Source organism: Pseudorca crassidens, chromosome 15, assembly GCF_039906515.1.
Source record: "Pseudorca crassidens isolate mPseCra1 chromosome 15, mPseCra1.hap1, whole genome shotgun sequence".
NCBI lineage: Eukaryota > Metazoa > Chordata > Mammalia > Artiodactyla > Delphinidae > Pseudorca > Pseudorca crassidens.
The window spans coordinates 10,197,091-10,223,272 of NC_090310.1; the positions used below are offsets into that span (position 1 = coordinate 10,197,091).

Sequence of the window (26,182 nt, forward strand, 5' to 3'; positions counted from 1 at the left end):
GATGACGGAACATGAATTCTGAAGCTAGAAGAAAAACTTTTTTTTTTTTTTTTAGGTCCTACCTCGGTCCTTGAATCCCTTGCTCTAGGGGAAGCCAGGCGCCATATGACGAGGACACTCAAGCAGCAGAGACCCACGTGGAGAGGAACAGGCTTCCTGCCGACAGCCAGGCCCACCTCGCCAGTCATGTGGATTAAGCACCTTGGAAATAGACCCTCTAGCCCCAGCCGAGCTTCAGATGCCTGCAGCCTCTTGAGAGACTCTGAGCCCAAGCTGCTCACACGGCTCCCAAACTCCTAACCCACCAAAACCAGGACACACAAATAATCATTTTAAGCCTTACATTTTGGGGCCACTTGTTATGCAGCACTGGGTAACTAATACAGCCCCTCGCGTTCTCAGGGCTATTTATTTCCTCTCTCGGATTCTTGCTTTGGCTCCTCCCAGCTCCTGGCCTAATGTTCCCCCACCCACGGTATGAGAAGGGAGAGAGATGAGACATAGCCCTGGATCAGCACAAAATCAGACAGCCGTCAGCCAACATCATTTTTTTCTTCCATTTTAATGAACACTTTACAAAGTACAAAATATACTGTCTTTTTTGGGGGGAACATTAGGTACTTTTTTTCTCTCTGTCATACAGTACATGAATCTCAAGGGTTTTGTGTTTTTTCAAGAAAGAAAGAAAGTGTGAGGGCCTGGGGTACGGGGCTGCCCTGTTCTCCCCTCGCCCAGACCTTGGGACAGATGCATGTGCCGCTGCTACTGCTGGTGACCCGGGGCGTATGCCAGGGGAGGGCCAGACCCCCAAGGCGAAACCCTGGGCAGGGCAGAGGCCCCTCTGAGCCCTGCTGTGCAGCCAGCATCCACTCACCCCCATCTCAGGATAACGGAAATGATTTTGGCAAAGAGCAAGTGGAGGGCTCGGGGTTTTGTTTGCTGTTACACCTCCCCACCCCCAGTTTTGGAGCCAACCCTGCCCAGCTCTTCCTGGACCATTTTCTGAACAGGTAAACTGAAGCAGTGGACAGGAAAATGCACTGGGCTTGGCCTCTGCCTTGGGACCTGAATTTGGCCTGTTTTTCACCCACCCCACCGGCCCTCCACTCCGGTTTCCAACTTTGTTGGATGCTCTGCATGGACGAGCCCCAGTAGGCAAAGGGGCACCAGCCCCCAGAACCCCTCCCTGTAAATACTGTCTTCAGGATTGGCTGCTTCTGAGGAGTCCGCCCAGCAGGTCTAGCCCTTGGCTGCAAGGACCTCCGGGCCTCTGCAGGGCAGAGCACAGCCCCTGCAGGGACACCTCTGCCCCGTCTGTCCGCAGAGCAGTTTTAGCAAAGTCAAGGGGGGTGGGGCTGCCTTGCGTTCGAGGTCTGCTGCCCGCACCCCTTCAACTCTACATGTGGCCCTGGGGTAAGAACGTACCCAGGCCTCGAAATACTAGACGAGCCAGTCCCTCCACTCGGATCTGGGCTCTGCACGTGTGTGCTCGAGTCCACACTACAGTGCGTGTCACAGCGCACACTCACGTGTGCGTATACACACACGTGTGGTCCTGCTCAGAACACTGCTCTGACGCCCAGCACTTGCCGCGTTCACAGCCTCCTGCACCGAGAACCGAGAGCCACGAGCTCCCTCCCCACCAGGCTGCCCACGAAAGCAGGGGCCAGGCCGCCCGCAGGCTTCTACCTGTACTCCAGGCCACTCCTGGTACCCTCAGCCCCAAGGACAGCAGGCTGCCTCGGCCAACAGCTCCCAGCCTTCCGTCCCAAGAAAGTAGGCGTCCCAGGAGGGCGTGGGTTTCAAAGCTGAAGGCCATAGCCCACCCCGCAGCTTTCTCTCTCCCTCGGTCAATGGAAAAGGGTCCTTTTGCTGCCTCTAATTTGAAAATGAAAGAATGGAAAAGAGCTGGCGTGTGAGAAAAGGTATCTAGCTATACCAGGGCTCATCTCCCCTCACAAGTCCCGTCCACTCTTCCCAAGCCCACCCTCTGCTGGGCTGACCACCGTCTGCCATCTTGGTTGACCAACATGCGCCATCTTGGTGGCTCCCTTCCCAGGCGGCCTCCTTGAATAGAGGGCCACTGCCCCCTCCAGGCCTAGCCCCTGCCTCAGCACAGTACCCAGGAAACCTGAAGAGCCCAAGCCCCTGTCTTTCCACCGCTGGGAGACCCCGTCGTCCTCCCCCAAGCTCTGTCTGCCAAGCCAACCACTGACTCTGCTTCTCGGCGGCCGTGACGGCAGTGCCCGGGGGGCTGCTCCCCAGCCATGGCCTGCACTGGCCACAGACACATACACTGGGGGTGCTTCCTTCCTACCCGCCGCCCTGCCACAATTTTCCCTCAGGAAGGAGCGTCAAAAATTCCTGGCCCAGAGCCGTAGCGCTACCACCTGGAAGGTCCCCAAGGTCCCCTCTCTTAGCTGGGGCTGGGAAGGGCCCTGCTTGTGCCCACATCCAGATCCAGAGGCCCAGAAAGGTGGCCCAGGGTGGCTGGGAAGTGTGGCCAGAAGGGGCAGGAGGTGGGTGGGCAGGTTCATCTTTGATTATCAGGAAAATGGTACCGCTGGCTTGGGGTAGGGGCCTGGCCCTTCCTATCCCCCCCACAGCCTCCTCTCCTGAGCTCCGTGGCGCCCTCTGTCACCACAGAGGGGACAAGCCCCAACCGACCATGCATCTTCTGGACACCACACTGGCCACCGAGGCCATGCTGCCCGCATGGGGAGGCCACAGCGGCCAGCTCCGGGTCACCCGGTCCCTCCCTTCCCACCAGGGGCCTGTGGCCCGGAGTTGATGGGAGGGGGAGAATGCTGGTGCTTGGGGGGTTCTGGACCCCCGGAATCCTGGGGAAGGGAGGTCTTATGTGCCTCTCCTGCTTGGATGGGTGCCCTGGGCTGAGGTCAGTGGTATAGGCACCGCCTCCTGGGGGGCTCTGGAAACCCCTGTGGAGGAAAGAGGTGCAGAGCGGGCACTGCCCAACTCTTTGCTGGGTCAGGACTAGGGCCGAGGGAGAATGGGGTTTCTTAGGAACCAGGGGCGCCCATGTTGAGAGCTGAGCCCAAGAGGCAGGTTTTGATAATTGGGGGCAGGGGTGAAGTGGGTGATCGCGGCCCCTGGTCTCCCTTAACCTCGCGCCGCTCTGCAGTGCGCAGGGACCGGGCGGGTGAAGAGAGAGCGCAGCACTTAGATGGTTTGAGCTTTTCTGACCAGCGAACAGCACAGACTCAAAAGACACACCTGGAGCCCAGGTGGCAGCTCCTGGGCCACCCGCTCACCCCCAAGCCAGAGCCTAGAGTGCCTCAGCCTGACAGGGCACCCTCTTCAGGCCACCTCTCTGGGGGTCTGGGGACCCCTGCACACAGCAAAGCCAGAGATGGCTGGGGGCAGCCAGCCACCGGGGAGACCACTCATTCTTCCCCCAGATTGCTGGAGACCCAGCCGCTGACTCACGGGCACACAGAGGCACCGAGGATGTGCCGGTCTCTGCACACAGTGGGAGGATGGGGGTGTGCGAAATAGAGGGGGCAGGTTTTCAGGGTGTCGGCTCCCGCCCTGTCAGCTGGATACACACCTGGGTAGCCCAGAGAGCGGAGTCCATCCGTCCCTTTCTCAGTCGGATGGGGCCAGTCCCCAGGAGGCGACCTGGGGAAAGAACCTGAGGCTTCTACAGCGAAAGAAATCAGGTGATGGGGCTGTGGGAGCAGACCTGGGCGGAAAGCCGGAGGGCGCCCGTCCCGCTGGGCCAGGTCTTCGGGCTGAGAGCACCGGCAAGGGGGCTCTTCTGTTCCAGCTGTTCCTCCCTCTGTGCCACTGTCCCCCAAATAAAATAAGGGTGTCCAGGGGCCTTGGTCGTGCCAACGGGATTACAGGAAGGGGCCGAATCCAGCTTTCAAGGGAGATTGGGCAGGAGGGGTTAGGGACCCTCAACACCCGCCCCGGAGCTCAGTTCCTGGGCCGTTGGTTTAGTTTTTCTCTCAAGTCAGGGCCGAGGCAGCCAGCCGGCTTCTCTAATAATCGTATTGCCTATATACTTGAATTAAAAATATATGGTGGCTCAAAACGTGCCTGTGTGCACGGCAGACACCGCGGGGCGGAAGCCCTCACGCCCCCACACACACACACGCACACACGCGTGTGCACGCTCACACAGTATATATTAACATATATATTGCTCAAGTATATATGCTATTTACAGTATATATCTATATCAACATAAAACACAGGTATTTATATGTGTGTACAATATACGTCCTAGGGGGTCTAGGGAGCACACGTTTCTGGGGGTCAAGGGGCCGACACACTTGCTCGGCAGGGAGGAGAGGCGGGGGAGTGACACGGTGAGGGGGGGACAGACAGGAAGGGGTCTGGAGGGCGTGCCACGGAAAAATCAAGGCCTTCCAGGGACAGTAAGGGGACTCTCGGGGCGTGAAGTGCTGCCCTGCCCACGTGGACACCCCCATTTTGGAACCAGCAAACAATTGACGTTTTGGTGTTTTGTGCAAAATGAATTAACTTAAAAAAAAAAACACGTGGGTTCCGAATCAGTACTTGGGCCCCGAACATCTGCAAGGATCCAGACAGACAGCTTCCCCACCTGGTGGGTTTCCATGGCTCAGAGGGTCCCACGCGGCACAGAGAATGGGGGTGGGTGGGGCTTCACCAGCCCAAGAGAACGTCCCTTCTCCTCCGAGCTTCTCAGGGACAGCACGTGTCAGCTGCTGCCCGGGCACCGAGGAGGACCCTGCAGGTCCTGCTTGCTTGGAAAACACTCCCAGCTGGAGAGGAGGCACGGGGGTCACCCCATTCTCCGAGGGGGCTGGCTTGCCACCTGGCTGTCCACCACCCTGCGGCCCTCGAGTCCCCTCTGATGCTCAGAGCCACTCTGCCTTGGCAGCTCCGTGGGGGGATGCCCCGGGGACCCCTGTATCGTAACAGACCTCTGCTCCCAGCTTTCTGCTCCAAAGGGAGGGCCGAGACCCCTGGAAGCAGCTCCCGATTCTCAAGTTCGTTCCTGGAGCCACAGGGCGCCAACCAAGCGACGTCACACTCTGAGCCCCGGCAGACTCAGTGGGCCATCCCCTGAAACTACTGCCAGCTGCAGCCTGGGTGCAAATACATTAAATAAGAAACTAGAACAAGGTACGGTTTTCTCTATTAAGGCTCAGATAAGCTGCCTCCCAGGTCAAGTACTCATGAACACCACGGCCCCTGGACCGAGGGGTGGGTGGGCAGGTGAGTTGGGGGCAGAGGCCTTCCACTTTCCCCCAAAAGTGGGGCGAGGGGGCGGGGCAGGAAAACGGGGGAGCCCTGTGCTGGTCTAGTTAACTGCTGGGGAGGTGGGGGTGGCCTAAGACACCCCAGGCCCAGAACGCTGGGGCTGCCCCCATTTAGGGGAACCCGAGGCTCTGCCAGCCCCAGGAGGGTCCAGGGAAAGCAGAGGGGACAGGAGCTCGTGCCCCAGGCTGGTGGGTCTCCTGGGAACCCCCTCCCCCCGGGACTGAGCGCTCGTGGTGGGGAGGGTCTGGAAAGGCCCCTTTGGCAGTCTTGCTGGGAGTTGGGGCACACGCCCTGTGGCTGGCAGGCCAGGTTCTGGGGGACTGGGGTCCCCCTCCAGCTCAGGGCCCCACCCGAGCTCCCTTGGAGCCTCACCAGCACACGACCAGAGGGCTGCCCACTGGCCTCTACTCTGCAGGAACCAGCCCAGAGCCAATGGAACCAGAGACCAGTGACCACAGGGGCCAGAACCCCTACCCTCACAAGGGCCTTCCAGGGCCCCATGAACTCAGCCCTGCTCAGCCAGCCCCCCAAGATGACCCGAGAACTGGTCCTCCCAGTGTCCTGTAGAAGGTGCCAGCTTCCTTTGGCGTCTGCCCCCGGCCGTGGGCGAGGCAGGAGGAGAAGGTGGGTCAGCTCACGAGCTCCCTGGGCCTCAGACATCATTTTCTGGGGTGCGGGTGGGGGAAGGAGGCGGGGGGGGGGTTCTCTGGAGGGTCTGGGGGCTCCAGGAAGGCAGGAGGGCACGGGGAGGGCTTGGCTTGGGCCACAGGCCTGGCGGGGTCAGCCATCAGGGGCGTGTCCTAGGGATCCCTTCCTTGGGGGCCCCGGGGCCGATTTTCCAGTCTGTTGAGAAATACTGCGAGAAGAATCTTCAGGGTGGGGCTGGGCCCAGGCCTGGGGGGCAGACGGGGAGGAGCGGAAGAGGCCCTCCTAATGCTTCTCTGCTTGGCTGACTTTCAGGGCGCTGATGACGCCATTGATGTTTTCTTCTGGTACCTGCGAGGAGTGGGAAGCAGACACCCGTGAGCCCCTGGAGCCGGGCCTGCCCTGCCCGGGGGCCGGCGCCGGACACTCACCAGTGCGTGGTCGAACTTGAAGGTACTGATGTAGTAAGCGGGGATGTCAGCAGCAGCTAAGGGCTCGGAGATCTGGGCCACGATGCCACACTCATCTGGGGACAGAGGCGGGGACCACGTTTAGCGTCCTCCCCACCCGGCCACCCAGCACAGCCTTGGCCTCTCCCCTCCCTCTGCTGGCAGTGCCCGCCCTGTACCCGCAAGCTTCCCAGAGACTCCCCGCCCCTCCATCCAGCAGGCTTCTCTGATCTCTTTGGCCAGCAGTGAGCTCTCCATCCTCAGGGCTCCACAGAAGGCACTTCTGTCTAACTGTGACCACCCTCTGCCTGTTTCCGTGCCTCGGAGTTTGGACTCATCTTCCTGGCCATCTTGCGAGTTCCCTAAACAGAGCTGGAGGTAGCGTGGCAATAAGAGGACGTGGGTTCAGGCCCTCTTTTTTGTCGCCCTTTTCTAGTCAGATGACGTGGCCAAGTCACTTCCTCTCTCTGAGCCTCCGTTTCCTCATCGGAGTCCCCACTGGGTAAAGGTCCCTGCCTGTCCTAAAGGCAGTGTCAGGCATCTGATCATGAGGAATGTCATTTCCTTCTCCTTCTGGATCTCCAAAGCAGTGGCCTTCTGGCCTCCTCCAAACCTCAGCCAATAAGGTGGTCTTTGGGTTGCCTGGGGATGGTTCTCCCCTCTCCTCCACCCTCCTCCCCTCTTTGAAGGCACCATGCAAAGCTTCCTCCTACAGGAAGACCTCCAGGATCTGAGGACCACTCTTCTCTCCATCAGCACAACCCCTCAAAGCTACTGTTCTGATTCTGGCGATGATGCCTTTCCCCAGCGCTGTCCCGATTGGGTGGGAGAGTACAGATATGGCCACCAGCTCCCCATGGGATTCTGGGGCCAGAGCCTGGGCATCAGCAACCTGGGCTTCACCCTTCCCCCACCCCCAGCCTCCCCGGCACCCTTCCACTCCCCGGCCCTGGTCCTGCTTGTCAGCCCACCCTGGGACCTAGACATGACCCTGCAGGTCTCTCAAGCTCCTGTCTCCTGCTTGGTCTCCTGGGGCTCCTGGCTGGAACCATGGGCCCCTTTGGTGGCTGCACAGGCCTCGTGCTTGCACTTCTGGTGACCGTCTGTGCTGTTATGTGGTGGAGACCGGTTGTGTCCTAAGATTCTTTCGCTACAGACACATTCATTTGCAGTTCTGTAAAGGGGATGGGGGGTGCGGGTAGGAGATTAGGGTCTAGAATGGTGCCTTTCAAACCGTGGGTGGTGACCCACTGGGGACATCAATTTAGAAGGCTGGTAACCAGTGTTTTATGAAATGACAACAGAAAAGGGAAGGGCAAACAGCTCAGCACCAGAGCGAGTGCAGTTTTGTGAAACCGTAGAGTTGTTTGTGTATGTGTGTGCTGGGCTGTGATGGAAAACATATTTCCTGCAAACCGTGGTCTAAAACATATGGAATTCGCCAGTCTAGAATCTTTCAGATTCTCAAGTTATTCTTCTTGCAGGGCTATTTATAGCTATTAGCCTGGCGCTAAAACCCTCCACATCCCGGGAAGGTAGATCCAGCTGCTGCCTGCTAGATCACACACTGTGTCCCCTGTCGCCCGCCCGTGAGGCCACTCAAAACAGCCCAGGGCAACTGCAGATGGTAGGACGATTCAAGTCTCATCTACTATCCCACCTCGATTCTCCCTTCAACCTGACTTTCTTTTTTCTGTAATATTATTATACTGAGTGTATTTTGGTAAACTTTGAAGCAAAGCTGGGGATAAAAAGATAAGCTGAAATGCATCACTAATTATCAGAGAAAGGCAAATAAAACTGCAATGAGGCACCACCTCACACGGGTCAGAATGGCCGTCACTAAAAAATCTACAAATAACAAATGCTGGAGAGGGTGTGGAGAGAAGGGAACCCTCCCACACGGTTGGTGCAGCCACTGTGAAAAACAGTATGGAGGTCCCTCAAAAAACTAAAAATAGAATTACCATAGGATCCAGCAATCCCACTCCTGGGCATATACGCAGACAAAACTCTAATTCGAAAAGATACATGCACCCCTATGTTCACAGCAGCACTATTCACAACAGCCAAGACATGGAAACAACCTAAATGTCCACTGACAGATGAATGGATAAAGAAGATGTGGTACATATACACAATGGAATACTACTCAGCCATAAAAAAGGATGAAATAATGCCATTTGCAGCGACATGGACGGACCTAGAGATGATCATACTAAGCGAAGTAAGTCAGACAGAGAAAGACAAACACCATATGATATTACTTATATGTGGAATCTAAAATATGACACAGATGAACCTATCTACAAAACAGAAACAGACTCTCAGACATAGAGATCAGACTTGTGGTTGCCAAGGGGGAGGGGGCTGGAGGAAGGACGGAGTGGGAGGTTTGGGTTAGCAGATGCACACTATTACATACAGAATGGATAAACAACAAGGTCCTACTGTAGAGCACAGGGAACTATAGTCAATATCCTGTGATAAACTAAAATGGAAAAGAATATGAAAAAGAATACATATATATGTATATATAACTGAATCACTTTGCTGTACAGCAGAAATTAACGTAACATTGTAAATCAACTCTACTTCAGTAAAAAAAGAAAAAAAAAAGATAAACTGATATGCACAACTTCCTGCTTCTGAGTCTCCAGTGACGCCTGCCCCTTTGCCTGTGATGACCTGGTGAGGCTCTTTTCCACTGTTTCTACTGTGGAGAGGCACCGCTGCGTCACACCCACCTCTGCTGGTGCCGCCCTCTCCTCCCCGTCAGCCGGGTTAACATCCACTGGTCACCTCTGGGGCCACCTCCTCTGGGAAGCCTTCCCTTCCTCAACCCTCTCCAAGCCTTACACGTCCTTACATGTGGTAGTGACAGCAACTGCTGCTTGCTGAGCACCCGGTGTAACTGACACGTCATGGAGGACTTCGCACCACCCTGAAGCAGGATGTACCATCATCCTTGTTTTACAGACTAGGAAACTGAGGCTCAGAGGTTAAGCGCCAAGGTCACCCTGGTTTCCTTCAGCCTCCTTCACTGGCGAACTTGCCTCTAGGCTACTGGGTCTCCATATCCCCACGGCCCCAAACTGGGCAGCAAATGTGGGTGGGAGAGATGCTGGGGTCGGTGGAGAAGGTGGCCCCGAGAGACAGGCTGGAGCCCAGGGTTGGACCAGGAGCCTTCAGTGTACATTTCCTAGCACTGCAGAAAGCAGCCCCCTGTCCTGCCCCTGGGATGGCTCTGGCTTTGGCCTTGATGTGAGCAAAGTTAGGGGGTGCTGTCCAGTCCTGCTAGTTACTGTGTATCTGCGACCTTGTCCAGAGAAAGCCACAGGCAGGTGGCAGAACCGGGTTCCCTCTCCGACCTGTGGCCCTCAGGTCAAAATGCCCTGCCACCTTCACGTCCCGTCCCAGAAGCAGAGCCCCCTGGGCTGACCCCACGGCCCCTGGAGCAGTCTGAGCTTCATCTGGAACATTCTGCACTCTGTCTATGGGAAATCAGGATTTACTGATCCCATCAGGGCCAGCTGAGGGGCGCTCCCCGAAACAAACGTCCTGTGACTTACCAAGAGCCTCTTCTGGGTTCAACGTCTTGGGTCTGACAAGTCTAGCCCAGAGAAATCATGTCTCATCAAGACAAAGCGTGCTGCAGTCATCACAAGGGGGTCAGCAGCCTACACTCAGCGCCGGGAGAATCGGTACCGTGTGGCCCTTCTAACCGAGAGGTCTGAGACCCGTGGCCCCTTGGAATATGCTGATGGGAAAAACTGTCTACCAAAGACAGCTTGGACAATTGTGGAAACTGAAGCTAGACTGAGTCTTGGGGGATTCCTGTGAATTTTCTCCCGGGGGATCAGGTCACTGTGACCACACAGGGAAAAGGGTGCGGGGCTGGGATGTCTTGAGTTTTACTGTGAGCTGTTTGGCAACTGTGTTAAAAAAAAAAAAAAAACCTCATTAAAAATGACAACAGTCATTCCCTGTCAACAGTGGGACTAAGGAGAGATTCTTTTTTCCTCTTCTATTTTTATCATGTTCCCAATATTCTAATAAGAAGCAGGTTTTAATTTTTCATTGGGGAGGGGACAGAGAAGAATGCTTTGCTTGAAGCTGCTCTTCCGTCCTCCGAGGCCAATGCCTCCCGTCACTCACTGGACAAGGGACCGCGTGGGCTGTGGGGACCTCAGTCTCCCCATCTATATCGGCGCTCGGCAACGCCGGCCCCAGCCCCCCGGGGCTCACCGAATCCTAGGGGCTGTCCTCCAATCCGCACCATCTTCCAGAGCTCTCCAGATGCGCTCGTGAACAACAAATTACTAGGAAACCTTGAAAGGGAGCGAGTGAAGTTAATCCCCAGATTTTAACGGTGCTCCCTCTGCCAGCCCTCCCTGGAGCATTCCCTGTCCTTGGGCACTGATGTAGGGCCAGAGCAAGGGGGTGTCTGGCCTGAGCTCAGGGGCCCCAAGGACTCTCCCAAGCCCTCAGCGCACTCACTCTGCATCTTCCTCATCTGGGGGCGGGTAGGGGGAGCAGGAAGGCAAGGTTGGGACCGGGCTTTGGAACAACTGCCCCCTTTGCTCAGGCTGGGCAGGGTACCCCCCCCCCCAGCTCCAGACAGGGGTGGGGGGGTGAGGGACAAACGGCACTGGATGGCGCTGGATGACCCGGGGCCTTTGTCTCTGAGTGGCCTGTCATCTGTGAGCCGGGGCCACTCACCTGCAATGAAGGGCTGGGGTAGGGACATATTAGGACCGAGTGGGTGATAAGCCCATCACAAGCCTCCAGGCCGGGGCCCGGCTCACCTCTGCTGGGTCTGCACGTCCATCACCAGGGAGATGTAGCCCTCGATGAGGGAGAAGGAGAAGAAGCGGATGTGGCCACAGTCATCGCCGGCCGCCATGGGGTCCTTCACTCTGGGGGCCGGGGCAGCTGGTGAGGGGTGGAGTGGGGCCCCCACTGCACCCCAAGCCCCATCAGGCCCCCCTGCCCCGCCCATCAGTCTGGGGGTGTTGGGAAGAGCACGGGCCAAGTCCTGGCTCTGATCCTGCCTTGCTGGTGGACCCTGAGGCACTACCTGCGTCGGCCTCTGCATCTGTGAGGTGTGGACGATTCCACGGCACTCACAGAGATGAGCACCGCACTTTGCGTTTCTGGAGTCCCAGCCCGCCCTCGGCACAGGCTACACTTGCCCTTTCCTGGGGGTGGCTTCTCTGTCCCTGGGATGGCCCACATCTCAGGGCACAGTCTATGGTCACTGTCAGCTCACTGGCCCCTGGCACCGCTCCACTTGGTGCTGGCCAAAGCTTACAAGCTGCCCTGAGGAAAAATGCAAAGCTGCCGCCCACCAAATGAAAAAACCTGAGTTCCCAGCTCTTCAGATGACTGGGCTTGCCCTAGGAGCTCAGGTGACAGTGGGGTGTTTATTATATCCACATGTGGGCCTAGGGCTTCACCAGGTTTTGGGGTTCCCAAGGAATGCCATTCTCCCCTCTTAGAATGGGGATCTGGGGTACAGCCATGTCTCGCTTCTCAAACGAGCTCCCAGGGCAGGTCTGTGCCTCCCACCTCAGACTGGGGCTACTAGACAGAGCCGTGTCTCCCCTTGGCCACACAGCAGCCCCTCACACCCGAGGAGGCCCTACCCGTTGGAGTAGAACATGACATCCATGAGGAGTGTGGCAACAGCGGGCAGTGTGTCCGGGTCCAGGCTGGTGACACAGAACCTGTTGCTCGGGCTGGACAGTGGGTGGATGACGGGCCTCTGGACTGTGAGAGCACAAAGACAAGGGGCGCTGAGGCCGGGAGGAGAGGAGCATCGTGGGGCAGGAGAGGGCCCAGGAAGAGGGGTGGGGTCAGCCAGCAGCTGCTCTGGGGAGGCTGGCTGCAGGCCCTGCAAGACCTGGCCCGGCGCTTCTCCAGCCTCCAGCCCCACCCCCAGGCCCCCGGGCCTTTGCACATGCCACGCCGCCTGCCTGGAACGCCCTTCCCAACCTTCACCACCGGGCTTAGCTCCTACTTGTGCTCCAAGCTTCAGCTTGAGAGTCACTGCCTCTGGGAGGCCTGGCCTGATAGCCTGGACTGGGTCAGAAGTGGTCTCTGGCCATTGCTGGCTGCATCCACATCCACTGCCCTGGCTAGACCTTGGGAACAGAGTCTGATCAGGACTGTGGTACCGTGTTATGCCTGGCCCTCAACTGATGCTCTGAGAATGGGGCTGCCCTGGGTAGGACCTGGTAATTTCTTGAGGTCTCTCTGCACAACCCTCCCCCTCCCGCAACTCACCCATCTTGGGCTTCACGAAGCCGTTAGTGATGCCGAGGTTCTCGGCTGCCACCGTCTCGCCATTGACGACCCGCAGGATGGTGAACTCTGATGACAAGGTGTGGGTAACGAAGGGCAGGTCCCGCTCACGCACCTGGGGACGGGGAGTCAAAGAGGGAGTGTACCATGGTCCCTGGATGGAGTGGGCCTGGGGCCACCAGCCCCTTCACTCTGAGATTCTGTCCCCAGAACGAGCTTCCCCTGTCCTTGCCTCTCGCTGTCCTGGTTGGGGACCGGAGCCTGGGACCAGGGGCATGTGCCTCCCCAGGGGCAGCAGGGAGGATGCAGAGGGGAGAAGACACCGTGCCGAGGGCTAGGAGGTGCAGGTCCACTCCCCCACTCCCTCTTGTGTGTGGTGGCCACACCTGTCCCTGGCCTGGGAGGACTCTCCAGGGTGGCCACGCCCTATGGGAGAAGAGCATGAATAACATGGTAGCCAGGAAATGCCGCTGGCTCCATGGCCAGACACACTTGCCACCCCAGGGGAGGGGTATGGGATTGGGGGAGCCAAACATCCAGCGAGGGGGGCATCCCACCCACACGCACCCCCAGCCCTCACTTCCTGGCCTCCAGCTTAAACCCAGCATGGTCCACACAAAGGGCAGGCAGTGGGTGGGACTAGACCAGCCAGGGCCATGCTGACACTGGACTGATGACCCTAAGGTACACTTGACCTCTCTCTGAGCTGATCACGAAACCGGCGGGGAGAGGCACAAACTCTGCAGACCACATCCGAGGGGGCGCCCACGTTGCCTGGGCGTGGGCTGCAGCTTGCTCACCAGGATGAAGTCCGTCTGGTAGGTGGACAGCATGAACACAGAGATGTTCTGGTCGGCCAGTGGGGCGATGACCGACTTGGCGATCTTGGTCACACCGATGGGCTGGGAGCTGGAGAAGCTGCCACCACCCGACACCACGTTGAGGGCCAGCCAGGTGGCGTCGGCCACACTCAGGTGTTCCGAGGAGGGCAGCTCTGGAGGGGGACACAGAAGGCCGGCTTATGACTGATGGGCCCCAGATGTGTGACCTCGGCCAGCCCGCCCTCTGGGCCTCAGCGCCCTCATCTGTCAAAGGAGGCCGAGATCGTCCTTAAAGGTCCCATCCGGGGAGGACCGAGCAGGGAAGGCTCTCACAGGACTCTGGATGTGCCCAGCAGCTCAGTAGGGCAGGGACCATGGGAACAAGGGGTTTATCTGTGCTGGGCCTCAGTTTCCCCAGCTGTGAAGTGATGCGTACTCAGCAGTAACAGTTTTGTTATTTCTGGTTTTCACTACCTTTCTGGGTACCAGGTGCTGCCATCACCACCTTATACCGGTGGACCGGGTCCCATGGTTCTCAAACTGGGTTCCCAGGAACCTCCCAGGGGCTGGGGGGTAGAGGGGAGGCCAGGAGAAGACAGGGTGGGGGGCCCGGGATTTTCCTCCCTGCTTCAGTTAGACCTGTACTTCAGGCTCCTCTGGAAGCACATTCAGCTCCAGAAGGCCTCCTGAGGTTGCCACCTTCCAGTGGGCAGTGACTGTCACCCAAGTCCCTCCTGAGAGCCTGGGGATCCTGGGGGCGGGGGCACCGGCAGGGGCAGGGTCGGGGAGGTTCAGAGCGGCAGTGATCGCCCAGTCTCCTTGACTAGCTCACAAAGACCATCCTTCCACCCCGTCCTGCAGAAAGAGTACCCAGGGGAGACTGTGCACGGGACATGGTACACACATGTGCACGGCTGCATGGACAGGCAGCCACAGAACAGAGCACAGGTTGCACATGGAACTCTCCACGCATCACAGTCGCCTGCTCGAACCCACCCCGTACCAGGACTGTCATTTCACCCCATACATATGACAAACCAGAGCTCTGAGGGGCTGGTGACTTACCCAAGATCACTTAGACAGGGAATAACAGAGCCAGGATTCAAACCCAGATCTGACTTACAAACAGACCCTTATGCTCGATGCTGGGCACCACATGGGAAGAAGGGCCAGGTCCCCAGCAAGGGGGTCGCTAAGAAGAGGGGGCCGGACACTGGTGAGTTAAGGGGGCTGCGATGATCATGATGCTGCCCGAGGGAAGCTGGGTTGGGCTGTGCTGGCCTCAGCAAGATGGCTCCGGAAGCCTCAACCAGGCTCCTACCTGCCCAGCTAAGGTCGTCATGGCAACCACAGCCTACGGAGCCCATTGGCCCTGCTGGCTGAGAGGGGCCAGTCCTCCGCCAGGCTGGCTGGAGAGGTAGGCTGCTTCCCAGAGAAGGGAAGGGGTTTGGGAGTGGGGGAGGCAGGAGGAAAGCCTGATCTCAGGCTTCCACATCTAGTCTCTCCGCTTGTCATCTGGGGTGTCAGAAGAGAGACTTCTCAGCCCCAGGACCGCCAGAGGAAACACGCTCCCCAGAACTGAGTGTCCCAGTTCAATTCTGAAATTCCAAGAGGTCTGGAACTGGCCATGGAGGGGATTTCCTGGGGGCAGTGCTGTGAGCCCCCAACCCTGCCATCTTAAGCAAAGACAGCCCCAGGAGCCACCGAGGGCCAGGGTGCCTTGATGGTCTGTCATCTGAAGCACCATTTTAATATACTAATAAATAAAATACTTAATAAAAAATTTTAATTTCACTTTTCAGTAGGGCAGAACCCCAAAAGCCATCTTAGGAAAATTCTGGAGGGGTCCTTTCCATCACCGCATGCTAACACATCAGGACCATGTCAGCTTTTGTGAACCTGCCTCTGCCTGCCTGTTCCAAGCTCCTCACGACTCAAAACTGCCCAGTGGCTTTCCACGTTCTCTGGAGTAAAAGCCAAAGTCCTCGTGCCGCTGGGAACCAGCATTGCCCCAGAGGGCTTTCTGGGATGATAGATATGGTCTATACCTCCGCCGTCCAAAGCCACTTACCCCATGTGGTAACGGAGCACTTGAAATGTGGTCAGTGCTACAGAAGAAATACAATTTTAAGTTGCACTTAATTTTGGTTCCTTTAAATTCCCATGGCCGCGTGGGGTGAGCGGCCAGTTCAAGTCTACAATTGGCCTCACTGGCACGCCAGCGCCCTGGGGCCGTTGTCTCCAACGGCTTTGTTTTCTGCTATTCTCAGCGCCTGGCACACGGAGGCTCCAGAAGAATGGATGAGGAGGGACGTGGCAGCTGTCCCCGCCCCTCTGCTCTGCCCGGGCCCCTGTCCCCACCCATCGACCTTCTCTGCTGCCCCCGCGCGCCCCCACCCCAGCTCAGTCTCTGTGGTCAGGGCTTGGTCACACTGCCAGACCCCAGGTGGAGGGCGGCCTTCGACATCATCCCACGCTCCTGTACCCGGCTTCCCAGGATCAGGCAGAGGGCCCCGGGGGAGCCAGCGTCATCCCCAGACACTGCCAACTTCTCTGAATTCTTAGTCCAGCAGTGCAGAACGCTGTCCATTTGCTTATAGACCTGGCTCAGAAGTCAGTTCCTGCCCCATTTCACAGAATAGGAAACTGAGGCCCGGAGAGGGAAGCTGACTGGCTCAAGGTCACAGTGCAGTAAATGGGGAGGGCACCTCATTCTGGCACCGTGGCACGTCTGTCCAGACCCGTCCCGCCACCAGCCCGTGGTGGGGTGTCGCGAGAACCCCTCTTGCAGGGATTAGCTTCAGGACTGTAAAGTTGGCGGGGGGGTCCGGGCAGCTGAGGTTCCAATGTCCCAATTCTGACACCGTGGTTCCACTGGCCCTGTAAGGCCTTCACCTGGCAGGTGGAGCCTCTGCTGCCCCAGCCTCAGGCCTGCCCTCTGTCCCCCGCCTGAGTTCCACAATCCAGTGGGGCCTGATCTTTAGCAGTGGGGTCCTTGGCGAGCACGTGAGGGTGGTGGCAAAGAACACAGGCTTTGGGCTCAGACAGTGACAAACTCTAACCCTGGCTCCGTCCTCTGCAGCAGAGGCTGCTGGGAAGCTGCTGCTGATACAGTGGTGAAGGCCATTCCCTCCAAGTCCGCAAAGCGCTGGGGTATGTGCATTTTTAGGGGGTGCTAGGGTACCAAGGCTCTGCTCCGAGGAGTCTCTCAGCGGGTTTGGACGGGTCCCGCGGAGAAGCCCAGGCCTGAGGCCGACCGGAAATGGGGACAGAAGTGGGCGGTTGGGGGATGGTGGGCAGCCTGCAGGCTGCCACTGCCCAGAGGAGTTCAGCTCAATCCAAACGCTACTCAGGGTTTGGGTGGCCGGTGAGCGGGGGTGGGTCTGCCCGCCGGTCCCGGCTCTCAGTCCTGGATGGAACCCACCGAGGTGCTTCAAGCAGCAGGCCCGGACTGAGAGGGAGGTCAGCCCTGGGTCAGTAGTCACCTCTCTGAAGCTTCCAGAAGGGTGAGCTTTGTCAGAGCAGCAAAGCAGCTGGAGACCACAGTGCTCGCTGCTTCTGGCCCCAGGGACCCCAAATGCTGCCCTGGCACTCGGGGGCAAGGGAAGGCCTGCCTGGTCCCATCGTCACCCAGGGCAAGCCTCAGGGTGCCCGAGGTGCCGCTGCGGGGCTGGGGGCGGGGCTGCCAGGAGCTGCCAGGAGGGAGCCAGCTTGCTCTTCCCTAGAGGAAAGGTAGACACATCCCAAGACTGAAAGGGATTATTAATACTGTCACTGCCCATCGTCCAAGACCCTAAAGATAGTCTATCAGAGCTGAGGACGCTCCCTGGCGGGTCGCTGAGGACGCCTGCCACCTCCCAGAAAGCAAGTCGGCAGCTCTGTTGCTGGGAGCCCACCCCACCTCCCCAGGAGTCCCCCGTTTCCGGCTGCAGGACCTGTGGTTCCCTGTGCTAAGTGGTCACATCCTCTGACAGAGTTTGTCAGGCTTCTCCCACCCTGCCTGCAGCGGGGTCACGAGTCCTGGGGTCAGGTGGGCGGGTTGTGTCCTGGCTGTGTGACTCTGAACGAAATCACCACCTCTTGGTTTCTTAGTTTTCAAATGTTGGTCTGATGAAATCAGGATAGACTCCAGAAGACGCTTGGAGGATTTAATGGGATAATCCCCATCGAGTGCGTGGCTGCGTGCCTGGCGTCCGAGGGCTTGCCAAGGGCCAAAGCCTTTGTTATAATGCTGCTGCTGGGAGTTTTGTTGGCTTCTGGATAGAAGTTGGGGAAAAATGTATCAAGAGTTCAAACATGTACAGTTTCACTGTAAAGGAGTAGTTACACATGGGACAAAGAAAGAGTTATGGGTATGAACGTTCAACCCAAAAGGATTTAAGACAAAGACCTGGGAGCTACCAAAAAAGTCAACGCCAGGGCCGGGCAGACGAACCACAGTTCATCTGTGACAGAATACGATGCATCTGTTTAAAAAACAGGTTTTTCAGCTATGAAACACATTTTCCAATCATGAAGGAAATCAGAATATAAAATTTATGGTAGGTATTAATTCTGCAATTAATGTCTCATTCTGTAGGTGTGGTAAGTAGGAGAGGGCTTTTATTCTCAGCTGATACAGGCTCAGGTATTCAGGGTGAGCTGTCCTGAGGTCTTAGTTTCAAGTGGTCCATTAAATAATAAATGTATGTGTGCACTGTTTATGGACAAGAAGTGAAAACAGCTGTCCTCAAAGGTGACCAGCCGGCAAGTCTAGTTTCAGGTGGAGGGAACAGGGGTGTTAATTGTAGGCTCTCAACGGTTGTGCAAGTCTGAAAACTGTCAAAATACAAAGGGTATCGGGAAAACACACTTTTGAAGGCTATCTGATCCTGGGAAATTATACTGAGTGGAATGAAAAGATAAGAAGCATGTGCACTACAGGTCAACACGGCGAGATATCCACACCTGGGGGTGTAGAATGTGGAGACCTCGTGGGAAGGACTTTGCCACGAGGCAGCCCTGGAGAGGTCGAGGGAAGCGGGTGGGCGGGCAGGAGCTGAGGTGTCATGGGAGTGATGCGGGGGACTCTCCAGGGAAGCAGCCCTCCCTGCAGCAGGCACCCCATCCTCAAGGTCCACCCCTCCTCCCATCCCGGGAGATGTAATCTCAGCTCCAGGCTGAGCTGCCAGTCTGTTATTCTACACAACGCGGGAGACGCTCCAGAGGCAGGTGTGCGTCATCCTCCATCAGTGCTCACTGGGAGGGAGCGGTCGGCTTCAGGGCACAGTGAAGAACTGGCCCCGACTGGGATCCCAGCTCCTTCACTGACCTGGACCTCGTGCAGAGGGGACCCCTACTGGGGGTACTACTGAATTAGTAAGTTAGGAGCTCAGAGCTAGGCGGGAGATGCAGGGAGTGCTGATGGGCACTGCACTGTTTGCCCTGGTGGACACGCAAAGTGGAGGTGGCACGTGACTCCCTGATGCCTGTCATACAGCCACACACACACCTTACAGAACTCGGAGGGAGGGAAGGAGGTGATCCTGTGTTAGGGACGAGGCCACGGAGGCCCCAGGTCAGTGAGCCACTTGCCCAGAAGGTAGCAGAGGCTGGATAGAAGCTGGGTCTTCCCCTCAGCCCTGGGTGAGGCCAGGAGTTACCTCTCGACATCCTCCTCCCTCCATCTTTCGACCAATCATGGCACCAAGCCCCAAGTGTGCTACAGGTCACACCGACACACACAAGGGGACTGTGACGGGTGGGGGCCCCCCGATGTGCACTGGGTCCCTCCAACCGCAAAACTACCCAGAGGTCAGGGCAGGCGCTGCTGCTCCCATTATTTTGGGTCCCTGAGAACACCTAGCATTGCACAAAGTAAGTGCTCATTAAATATGTAAGAGCTCAAAATACACACACGCACCTCCCTTCTGTTGGCCACACAGACACACAGCATCCATTTGAGCCAAGAGCCTCTAAAATTCCACAACCAACAAGGAGCTGCCTGGTTAATGTCACTGACGATCGCCCCTCCCTCCCAGGAAAGGTCCAGCATCTTACGTACACGTGAATCGCAGACAGCCGCTGGTTTCTAACCATAAAAGCTTCACAATGGAGGTAACTGTTGGCAAACAATAACCAATGTACCCTGGCTGATGTCAACAGTGGCCAAGGGAAGCCCTTGGGTGAGAAGCAACATGTGCAGAGCTGGGAGACGGGGCACCATCCTTCATAGGGTGTGACACAGCCAGCATCCCTCCCTGGTCCCACCGGGGCAGCCACAAGACCAGACTCCCTTTCCGAAGAGGAGTCTCCTGAGAGAACCCCCCTAGAAGCGAGGTGCGAGGGTAGAACTCAGCATCGCTGCCTCTCACTGCAGCCTCCACCCCACCCCAAATCCTGCCCTCTGAGAGCAGACTGCCCTGGGCCTGCCCCCTTTTTCTCAGGTGCTCCTGTGACCTTGGTCTGCTGGGAACCACCACTTCTCAGCAGCACTTTCTCCTCATTTCGGCTGGAACCACCCTGAAAGCACTTCCGGCTTCAAATGCCCCTCTGTCACTCACGGCGACTCTGGGCACGTAAATGGCGGCTTCCTCACCTGTAAAATGGGTCTCCACTCTCTACCCTTCAGGCCACTGGAATGATCCCAGGAGGTGATATGCCTCTGCTGGGCTCCAGTTAACCGTTAAGAGTGGCGGAGGGGGAACGGGAGTCTTACTTTGTATGGTTTTCCCCTGTGGCTCCACAGTGTAAGCGCGAGAGAGACTTACTACTTAAATCTATGTACACAGTTTTTTCTCTGGTAACGATGGATATCCAAGCAGCCTGACGTGCTGACCAGGAGTCACGGCCTGGAAGTGAGACCCTGGCTCAGAAGTCACAGAGCGGCTGGGCCCCTCCTGGGCTAATAATTGAAACCTGCTTCCCCACGTCCTACCCACCCTGTACTGAAGAGTAAGCCGATGACCCCTTTGTCACCGGCTCCGTTCCAGCCACTCAGGTTCAGGGAGAGGCAGATCGAGACTTCGCCTCCATTGTTTATGGTTCCAGGGAACCTCAGGGTCTGTAAGTCCCTCAGGAGCTGAGGCTCAGCCCTTACACCTCCTGGTCTGCCCTGCCTTGCCCTGTCCGGGGCCTGGCCCGTGGAAACATGCATAAACGACACCAGTGGCGAGGCCTCGGGCAGGCTGCACACCACGTGTCTGTGCTTCAGTTGCTTCATCTATAAAGTGAGGACCGTTAGAGTCGTTTCCAGTGTTTAGCACAGTGTCTGCAGACAGAAGCACCGGCAGGGCTGGTAAAGTGCGTTAATCTATGTTGAATGGCGGAGGGGTGGGCGTGGAGGTCCAAGACTCAGCTCTGGTCTTGCTTCCTATTTCGAGGGCCTCTCCCGTGGGGTCTCCTGCACGGTGGGGCCTCCTCTGTGACTCGCTCTCGCAGCATCCACACCCTCCTTGCACAGCACCCACCGCAATGGCAGCTCCACAATTAATGGTGTAATTAGCTGGCAGGTCCTGAGGTTCATAGGGTCGGAGGTGGGGTCTCTCATTCCGGGGCTCAGCAAGATGCCGGCACGGCACGCAGCAGGTACTCAGTAAATACTGCCCCACCCCCCACCCCGGGGCTGGCTCAGAATAACCCGACACTCAGCTCAGCCAAAGGACGGCTCCCTGGTTACAGACAGTTCCTGCAAACACAGCCTTCCAGGGCCAGCAAAACTGGCTCCCCAGGTCCCGCAGCCTCCCGCTCTCCCTGCTCAAGGAGTTTTCTTACCTGCTGCCTTCAGAGGTAGACAGTTAGTCAGAGATACTGGTCTGGGGAGGTGGATTAGATAGAATATCCCTTCCCAGAGAACAGACACTCCGGGGGTGTTCCTTCTACATCCGAGGTGCCCTGATTCTCAGCAGTTCTGTGTAAAGGCCTGAATGCCCATGAGAAAATAAACATGTGCTTGGGTTGCCTGAGCAGACATTCTTCATGTGAGTTGTGGCTAAGGCCAAATTCCGGTCTGTGGTTCCTGGGCTCAGGAAATGTCTGATGGGGGACTTCCCTGGTGGCGCAGTGGCTAAGACTCCACACACCCAATGGTCAGGGCACTAGATCCCACATGCGTGCGGCAACTAACAGTTGGCATGCCACAACTAAGGAGCCCTCAAGCCACAACTGGGGAGCCCGCCTGCTGCAACTAATGAGCCCCACTGCTGCAACTAAGACCTGGCGCAACTGAATAAATAAATATTAAAAAAAAAGAAAATTCTGATGAATGAATGAATGAGTGAGTGACTGACGACACAGGTGTCCTTGGCGAAGGGGCAGGGCCTCCAGTGGGGTCTGCCCCATTCCTGCTCTGGCCACACAGCCGCCCCCTCTTGGAGGCGTGGGGGGCCCGTAGGATGTGGGGCGCCGAGCCCAGTCCCCAATACTGACTCGGTGCCCTAGACCATGTGCGTGAGAGGACAACGGGGCGTAGCTGGGAAGCCGCTTCCTGGGGCTTCACTTTCTCACCAGTAAAAGTAAAGAGGGTCGATACGCATCGGGAACCACAAAATAGTCAACTCCTGACTCCACAATGCCATTTCTCAGACTCTGTTTCGGGAATCAACCTGCCTAAGAATACATGTTATGCACTGACAGAGTTTATAAATTTCTCATTGGAGGACAATGAAAATAACTTCAGCTCCAACCGTAGGGGCCTGGGCAAGGAACCAGGGCTGCTACTGAAAGGCTGTGATATCACAGCATATTTTGTTGTTATGTGAAGTGAAAACATTTCTATAAATTAAACAGACCGCCTGAGAAAAGTTGGAAAGAAAACCACGAAAAAAGTGACCAGTAGCTGTCTTGTGGGTAGGGCTAGGGTTTTAAAAACTGTTGGATTCGTTGCTATCTCTACATGTTCGGAAGACTCTAACTTAGCAGTTCTGAATGACCACCAGCTCTCAGGGGGCCCAGCTCCTCTGCTGGTGAGTCTGGACCCACGACTCCCCGCCTCCACTCTCAGTTCCTCATTGATAATCACAGGACAAGCACAACACCTTCGCATCAAGTAATACGTATCGGTCAGCACTCGCCACCAATGAACACTCACTGTTACTTTAGAGCCGGACAAACATAACGAACTTCAATCATAAAACTAAAAGGATGTGGAGGATGAGGGGACAGGGCTTCTTTCTGGGGTGACGGAAGTGTTCTGGAACCGGATAGTGGTGACGGCTGCACAACCTTGGGAATATCAAAGACCACGGAACTGCTGTACATTTTAAAATGACGCACTCTCTGGTACGTGAATTCTATCTCGATTTAAAAGATGGAAGGAAGATAAAGGAAAATCATAAAAGGATGGTGACTGGGGCAAGTTCCTGTTCGAACAAGGACTGAAGATGTTTTGAAAGCTCCTCCCTCGCGGCAGGAGTCCCAGAGAACATGCCCCCTGCCTTCCTGGTTGCTTTAGCTCCTGGCTGGGGAGGCATCGCCTCCTTTCAGCTCTGGGGCCTTTCCTGGGAAAAAGTCTCGAGAGCAGAAAGGGAGGGGATCAGCCAGAACACAGGACAGGAGGAAGCTCTGCCACCAGCAGGTGGGGACAGAAACAAGGGGAGGGGGGCGGGCAGCCGGCACCGACTGCCGGCCCCAGTCCAGCCAAGCCCCTGGGGAGAGAAGCACTTACCCAGGAAGCCCTCCTCATCGACAATGATGGTGTAATCCTCCGGGGTCTCGGTCAGACTGAAGAACTTGCACCTGGGTGGACGGACAGACAGACACGGGGTATTGTAAGTCCCAGCAGACCCTGTGGCAGCCGCCCGCCTCACCCCCGCCCCCTCTCCCAACGCCGTGACCCGGTTTACCCAGAGCTCTGCCCCAGGCTGCTCGGGGGCTACTTATTTCTCCCTCCACTGCCACCGTTTTGATTCAGGAGGACTCAGAGAGGCCTAGGGACGCTGACGGTTTCCTCTGCACCCCCCGATCTTTGAGGACCCCTGAGCCGGCCAGCCTCCAGGGTCCCCTACAGGCCCAAGGGCAGCTCTGGCAGGGCGCATGCAGATGAACTGTGTTTTCCGTGTCCTCCGCTCCCCACACACATTCTGACCTTGAGGCCTCTGTCGCCGTGTCGTGTCCCCGGCCCATGGTCCTGGCCCCTCTCCTCACCAACTCGAGAGCTCCCACAGTCATTTACGGCCTAATTCGCATCACCCAACCGACAGCCCAGCCTTTAGGGTACTTTTTTCCCTTGCAGGAGAGAGGGGCGTGGCTGTCTGTGCCATTGTGTGGCAGGGATCCCTGAACTGCCACATGCTGCCTTTGGTAATACTGCTTAGCCTGGGGTGTAAGTTGCTCGTTTCCTCCCCCAATGGGACCATCAATTTCCCAAGGCCAGGGAGGGTCTGGCAATCACTCGGTCCATCTGTAACTCATCCCTGCCGGTCTCAGCCCTGAGCACGCTCTTGGCACCTGGCAGACACGCTGGGCTACGTGTCCAGACAGCCCTTGGGCTGGGCTTTGAGGCTGTCTCCAGCTGAGGGGCTTACCACCCCCTCAACGCCCGTCTCCCTGTCCCCCATCCAGCTAGACTGGCCCCCAGAACACCCCAGGCGCAGCTGCAGGGAGAGACGGCACGCACAGGCAGCGGCGGGCAGGGAACTGCCCACGGTCATTGATTTATCTGGTGTCGCTGATCTCAAGTACGGGGCTCAGCTCGGGCTCCATGCCCGCTGTGTAAAACCCATCCATCACAGGAAGCCGTGACAGAAGGAGGCCCAACGAGTAAGCCTGGCAAGGGCCCGAACAGCACTTCTACGAAGATTAAAATGGGAAAGCGATCCTGAAGAGGATGCGGCGTTGCCGGGGATGGGGGTGGCCGGAATGTCCGCGGATCTCTGCCCCCTGGCTCCCCTCTCCTGGCAGCCATCCTGCCACACGGAAGCCTTATCCACAGAAGCCCCGCAGCACCCTTTTCACTTTATTCTTTAAATTTTCACAAGTAGTGAGATCGGCTGGAACTGGTAGGACTGCAAAAGGGTACAGCCGTTTGGAAGATGGTTTGTCAGGTTTCTATAGAGTGAAACCTACATGACCACTGGCAACCCTGCTCCTGGGTATTCAGTCAAGGGAAATGAAAACATACTGCCCCACAAAGGCCGGTATGCAAATGGTTACAGCTTTTATCTGTAATCACCCCGAACTGGAAACAACCCAAATGTCCTCCCTTCAGCGGGAGAACTGGGTAAACTGTGGCACATCCACACCAGGGAATACTGGTCAGCAACGGAAAGGACTGAATTACTGATTCTTGCAACCATGTGGACGAATCTCAGGGGCATTTTGCTAAGTTACAGCCAGACTCAACAGGAGACGTACTGTGTGATGCCATTTATATGACATTCTGGAAGGGGCTACACTGTAAGGATGGAGAACGGATTCCTGGTTGCCAGGGGTTGGGTTGGGGCTGACATTTGAGGGCCACCGGGGAACTTCTGGGGTGAAGGAGGTGTTTGGTTCTTGACGGTGGTGGTGACAAGATGATATACATTTGTCACAACCCGAAGGACTGTACCCTAAAAGGGGCGGCTTCTACTGTATATGTGACTTATACCTCGGTGAACCCGACTTCAAGGAAAACGCTTCGCCAGAGTTGTGAACAAGGTGGCGTTCCCCCGCCACGCCCCCCCCCCCCAACACTCTGCTCAACCAGCAGCACCACACTCTTCAATTTCCCTCCAGCTCTTTGGTTTTCAAATTACATCTCTGTCCCTGCCTGTCCCATATCCAATTTGCAACTACTGCCCGGACAAATGAAATCTATAACTGCTGGGCGACAATGGCAAATTATCACTTAGTGAATGGCAACCACTGGTCTGGCCTAGCTCCTCCTTGGGGACCCCTGTGTGCTGAGAAAGAGCCTCAGAAGCCCACCCCCACCCCACCCCCACCGCCAATCACCAGATTGCCACAAGCAAGGACTCCCTGGGTGGGGGGAGTGGCCACCCAGTCATCCCAGAGCCCTGAGAAGGCAAACAGATGTGGTACTTGCTCCCTGTGCCCTCTCGGGGTGAGGGATGCTCCAGAAATAGACCATATAAATGGCCCTGGAGGGCATAAACACCGGCAGAAGGCAACATCGGCCTCTGCTGCCGATGGGGTATGACTACGCTGTTGATGTGACCCGTCTCCAGGGGCCGAGTGCCAGCTATTATCTCGGAATGTGCGTCTTGGCGTGGGCAGGCCTCCAGGAGGGCGAGTCAGTCGGAGGGACCTGCAGCTACTGCTCTGGTCACACACTCGGGAGCGGGCCTCCTGCTCTCCTAACTTTACCCCCTCAAGTCCTACACATCTCTGAGCTCACCCCATCTTACCTCCCAAGTCGCTCTGAGATCTGTTTTCCCCTCTCTCCATCACCCCCTCCACGTGAGCGCTTGCCTAGAAGCCTCCCCTTGCCTCACTCCCCCACTCTTGCCTGCCTCCTTGTCTCACGCCCCCAAAGGTGGACAAATACTCTTTCCACTGCCCGGCACCCCTTTCCCTCTTCTTTGGCTGGAGACGTGCCACTCATCCTTCAAGACCCAGTTTAAGCGTTTTCTTCGGGGTGAAACCTTTTCTGATTGGCCCCACCACCTCTTCTCTCTCACTTCCTACCACACGGGTGATCCTGTCTGGATGTTAAAGCCACTGTGGACAGCTGGGCTTGGTGGTACATCACACCTCAAAGGGACAGTT

The 26,182-nt window shown here is 56.9% G+C and overlaps 1 protein-coding gene across 2 annotated transcripts in view; it reads right to left on the bottom strand.

Annotated features, from left to right (window-relative positions):
• Nucleotides 1–543: 543 nt before the first annotated feature.
• The window catches only part of CASTOR2 (cytosolic arginine sensor for mTORC1 subunit 2), a 58,965-nt gene continuing 33,326 nt past the window's right edge, over nucleotides 544–26,182 (bottom strand). The window contains exons 2-10 of one of the 2 annotated variants that reach the window (XR_010934839.1): nucleotides 23,139–23,209; nucleotides 13,475–13,668; nucleotides 12,657–12,789; nucleotides 12,017–12,140; nucleotides 11,177–11,287; nucleotides 10,617–10,699; nucleotides 6,351–6,445; nucleotides 4,935–6,270; nucleotides 544–4,772 (exon numbers count right to left, since the gene is read on the bottom strand). Coding sequence is in view for 1 of the 2 variants with exons in the window: in XM_067705958.1 (XP_067562059.1) it covers nucleotides 6,205–6,270; nucleotides 6,351–6,445; nucleotides 10,617–10,699; nucleotides 11,177–11,287; nucleotides 12,017–12,140; nucleotides 12,657–12,789; nucleotides 13,475–13,668; nucleotides 23,139–23,209 (877 nt within the window). In the remaining variant the exon portion in view is untranslated. Of the gene's footprint in view, nucleotides 6,271–6,350; nucleotides 6,446–10,616; nucleotides 10,700–11,176; nucleotides 11,288–12,016; nucleotides 12,141–12,656; nucleotides 12,790–13,474; nucleotides 13,669–23,138; nucleotides 23,210–26,182 lie in introns of both variants that reach the window. The other variant, XM_067705958.1, reaches the window with a different exon arrangement.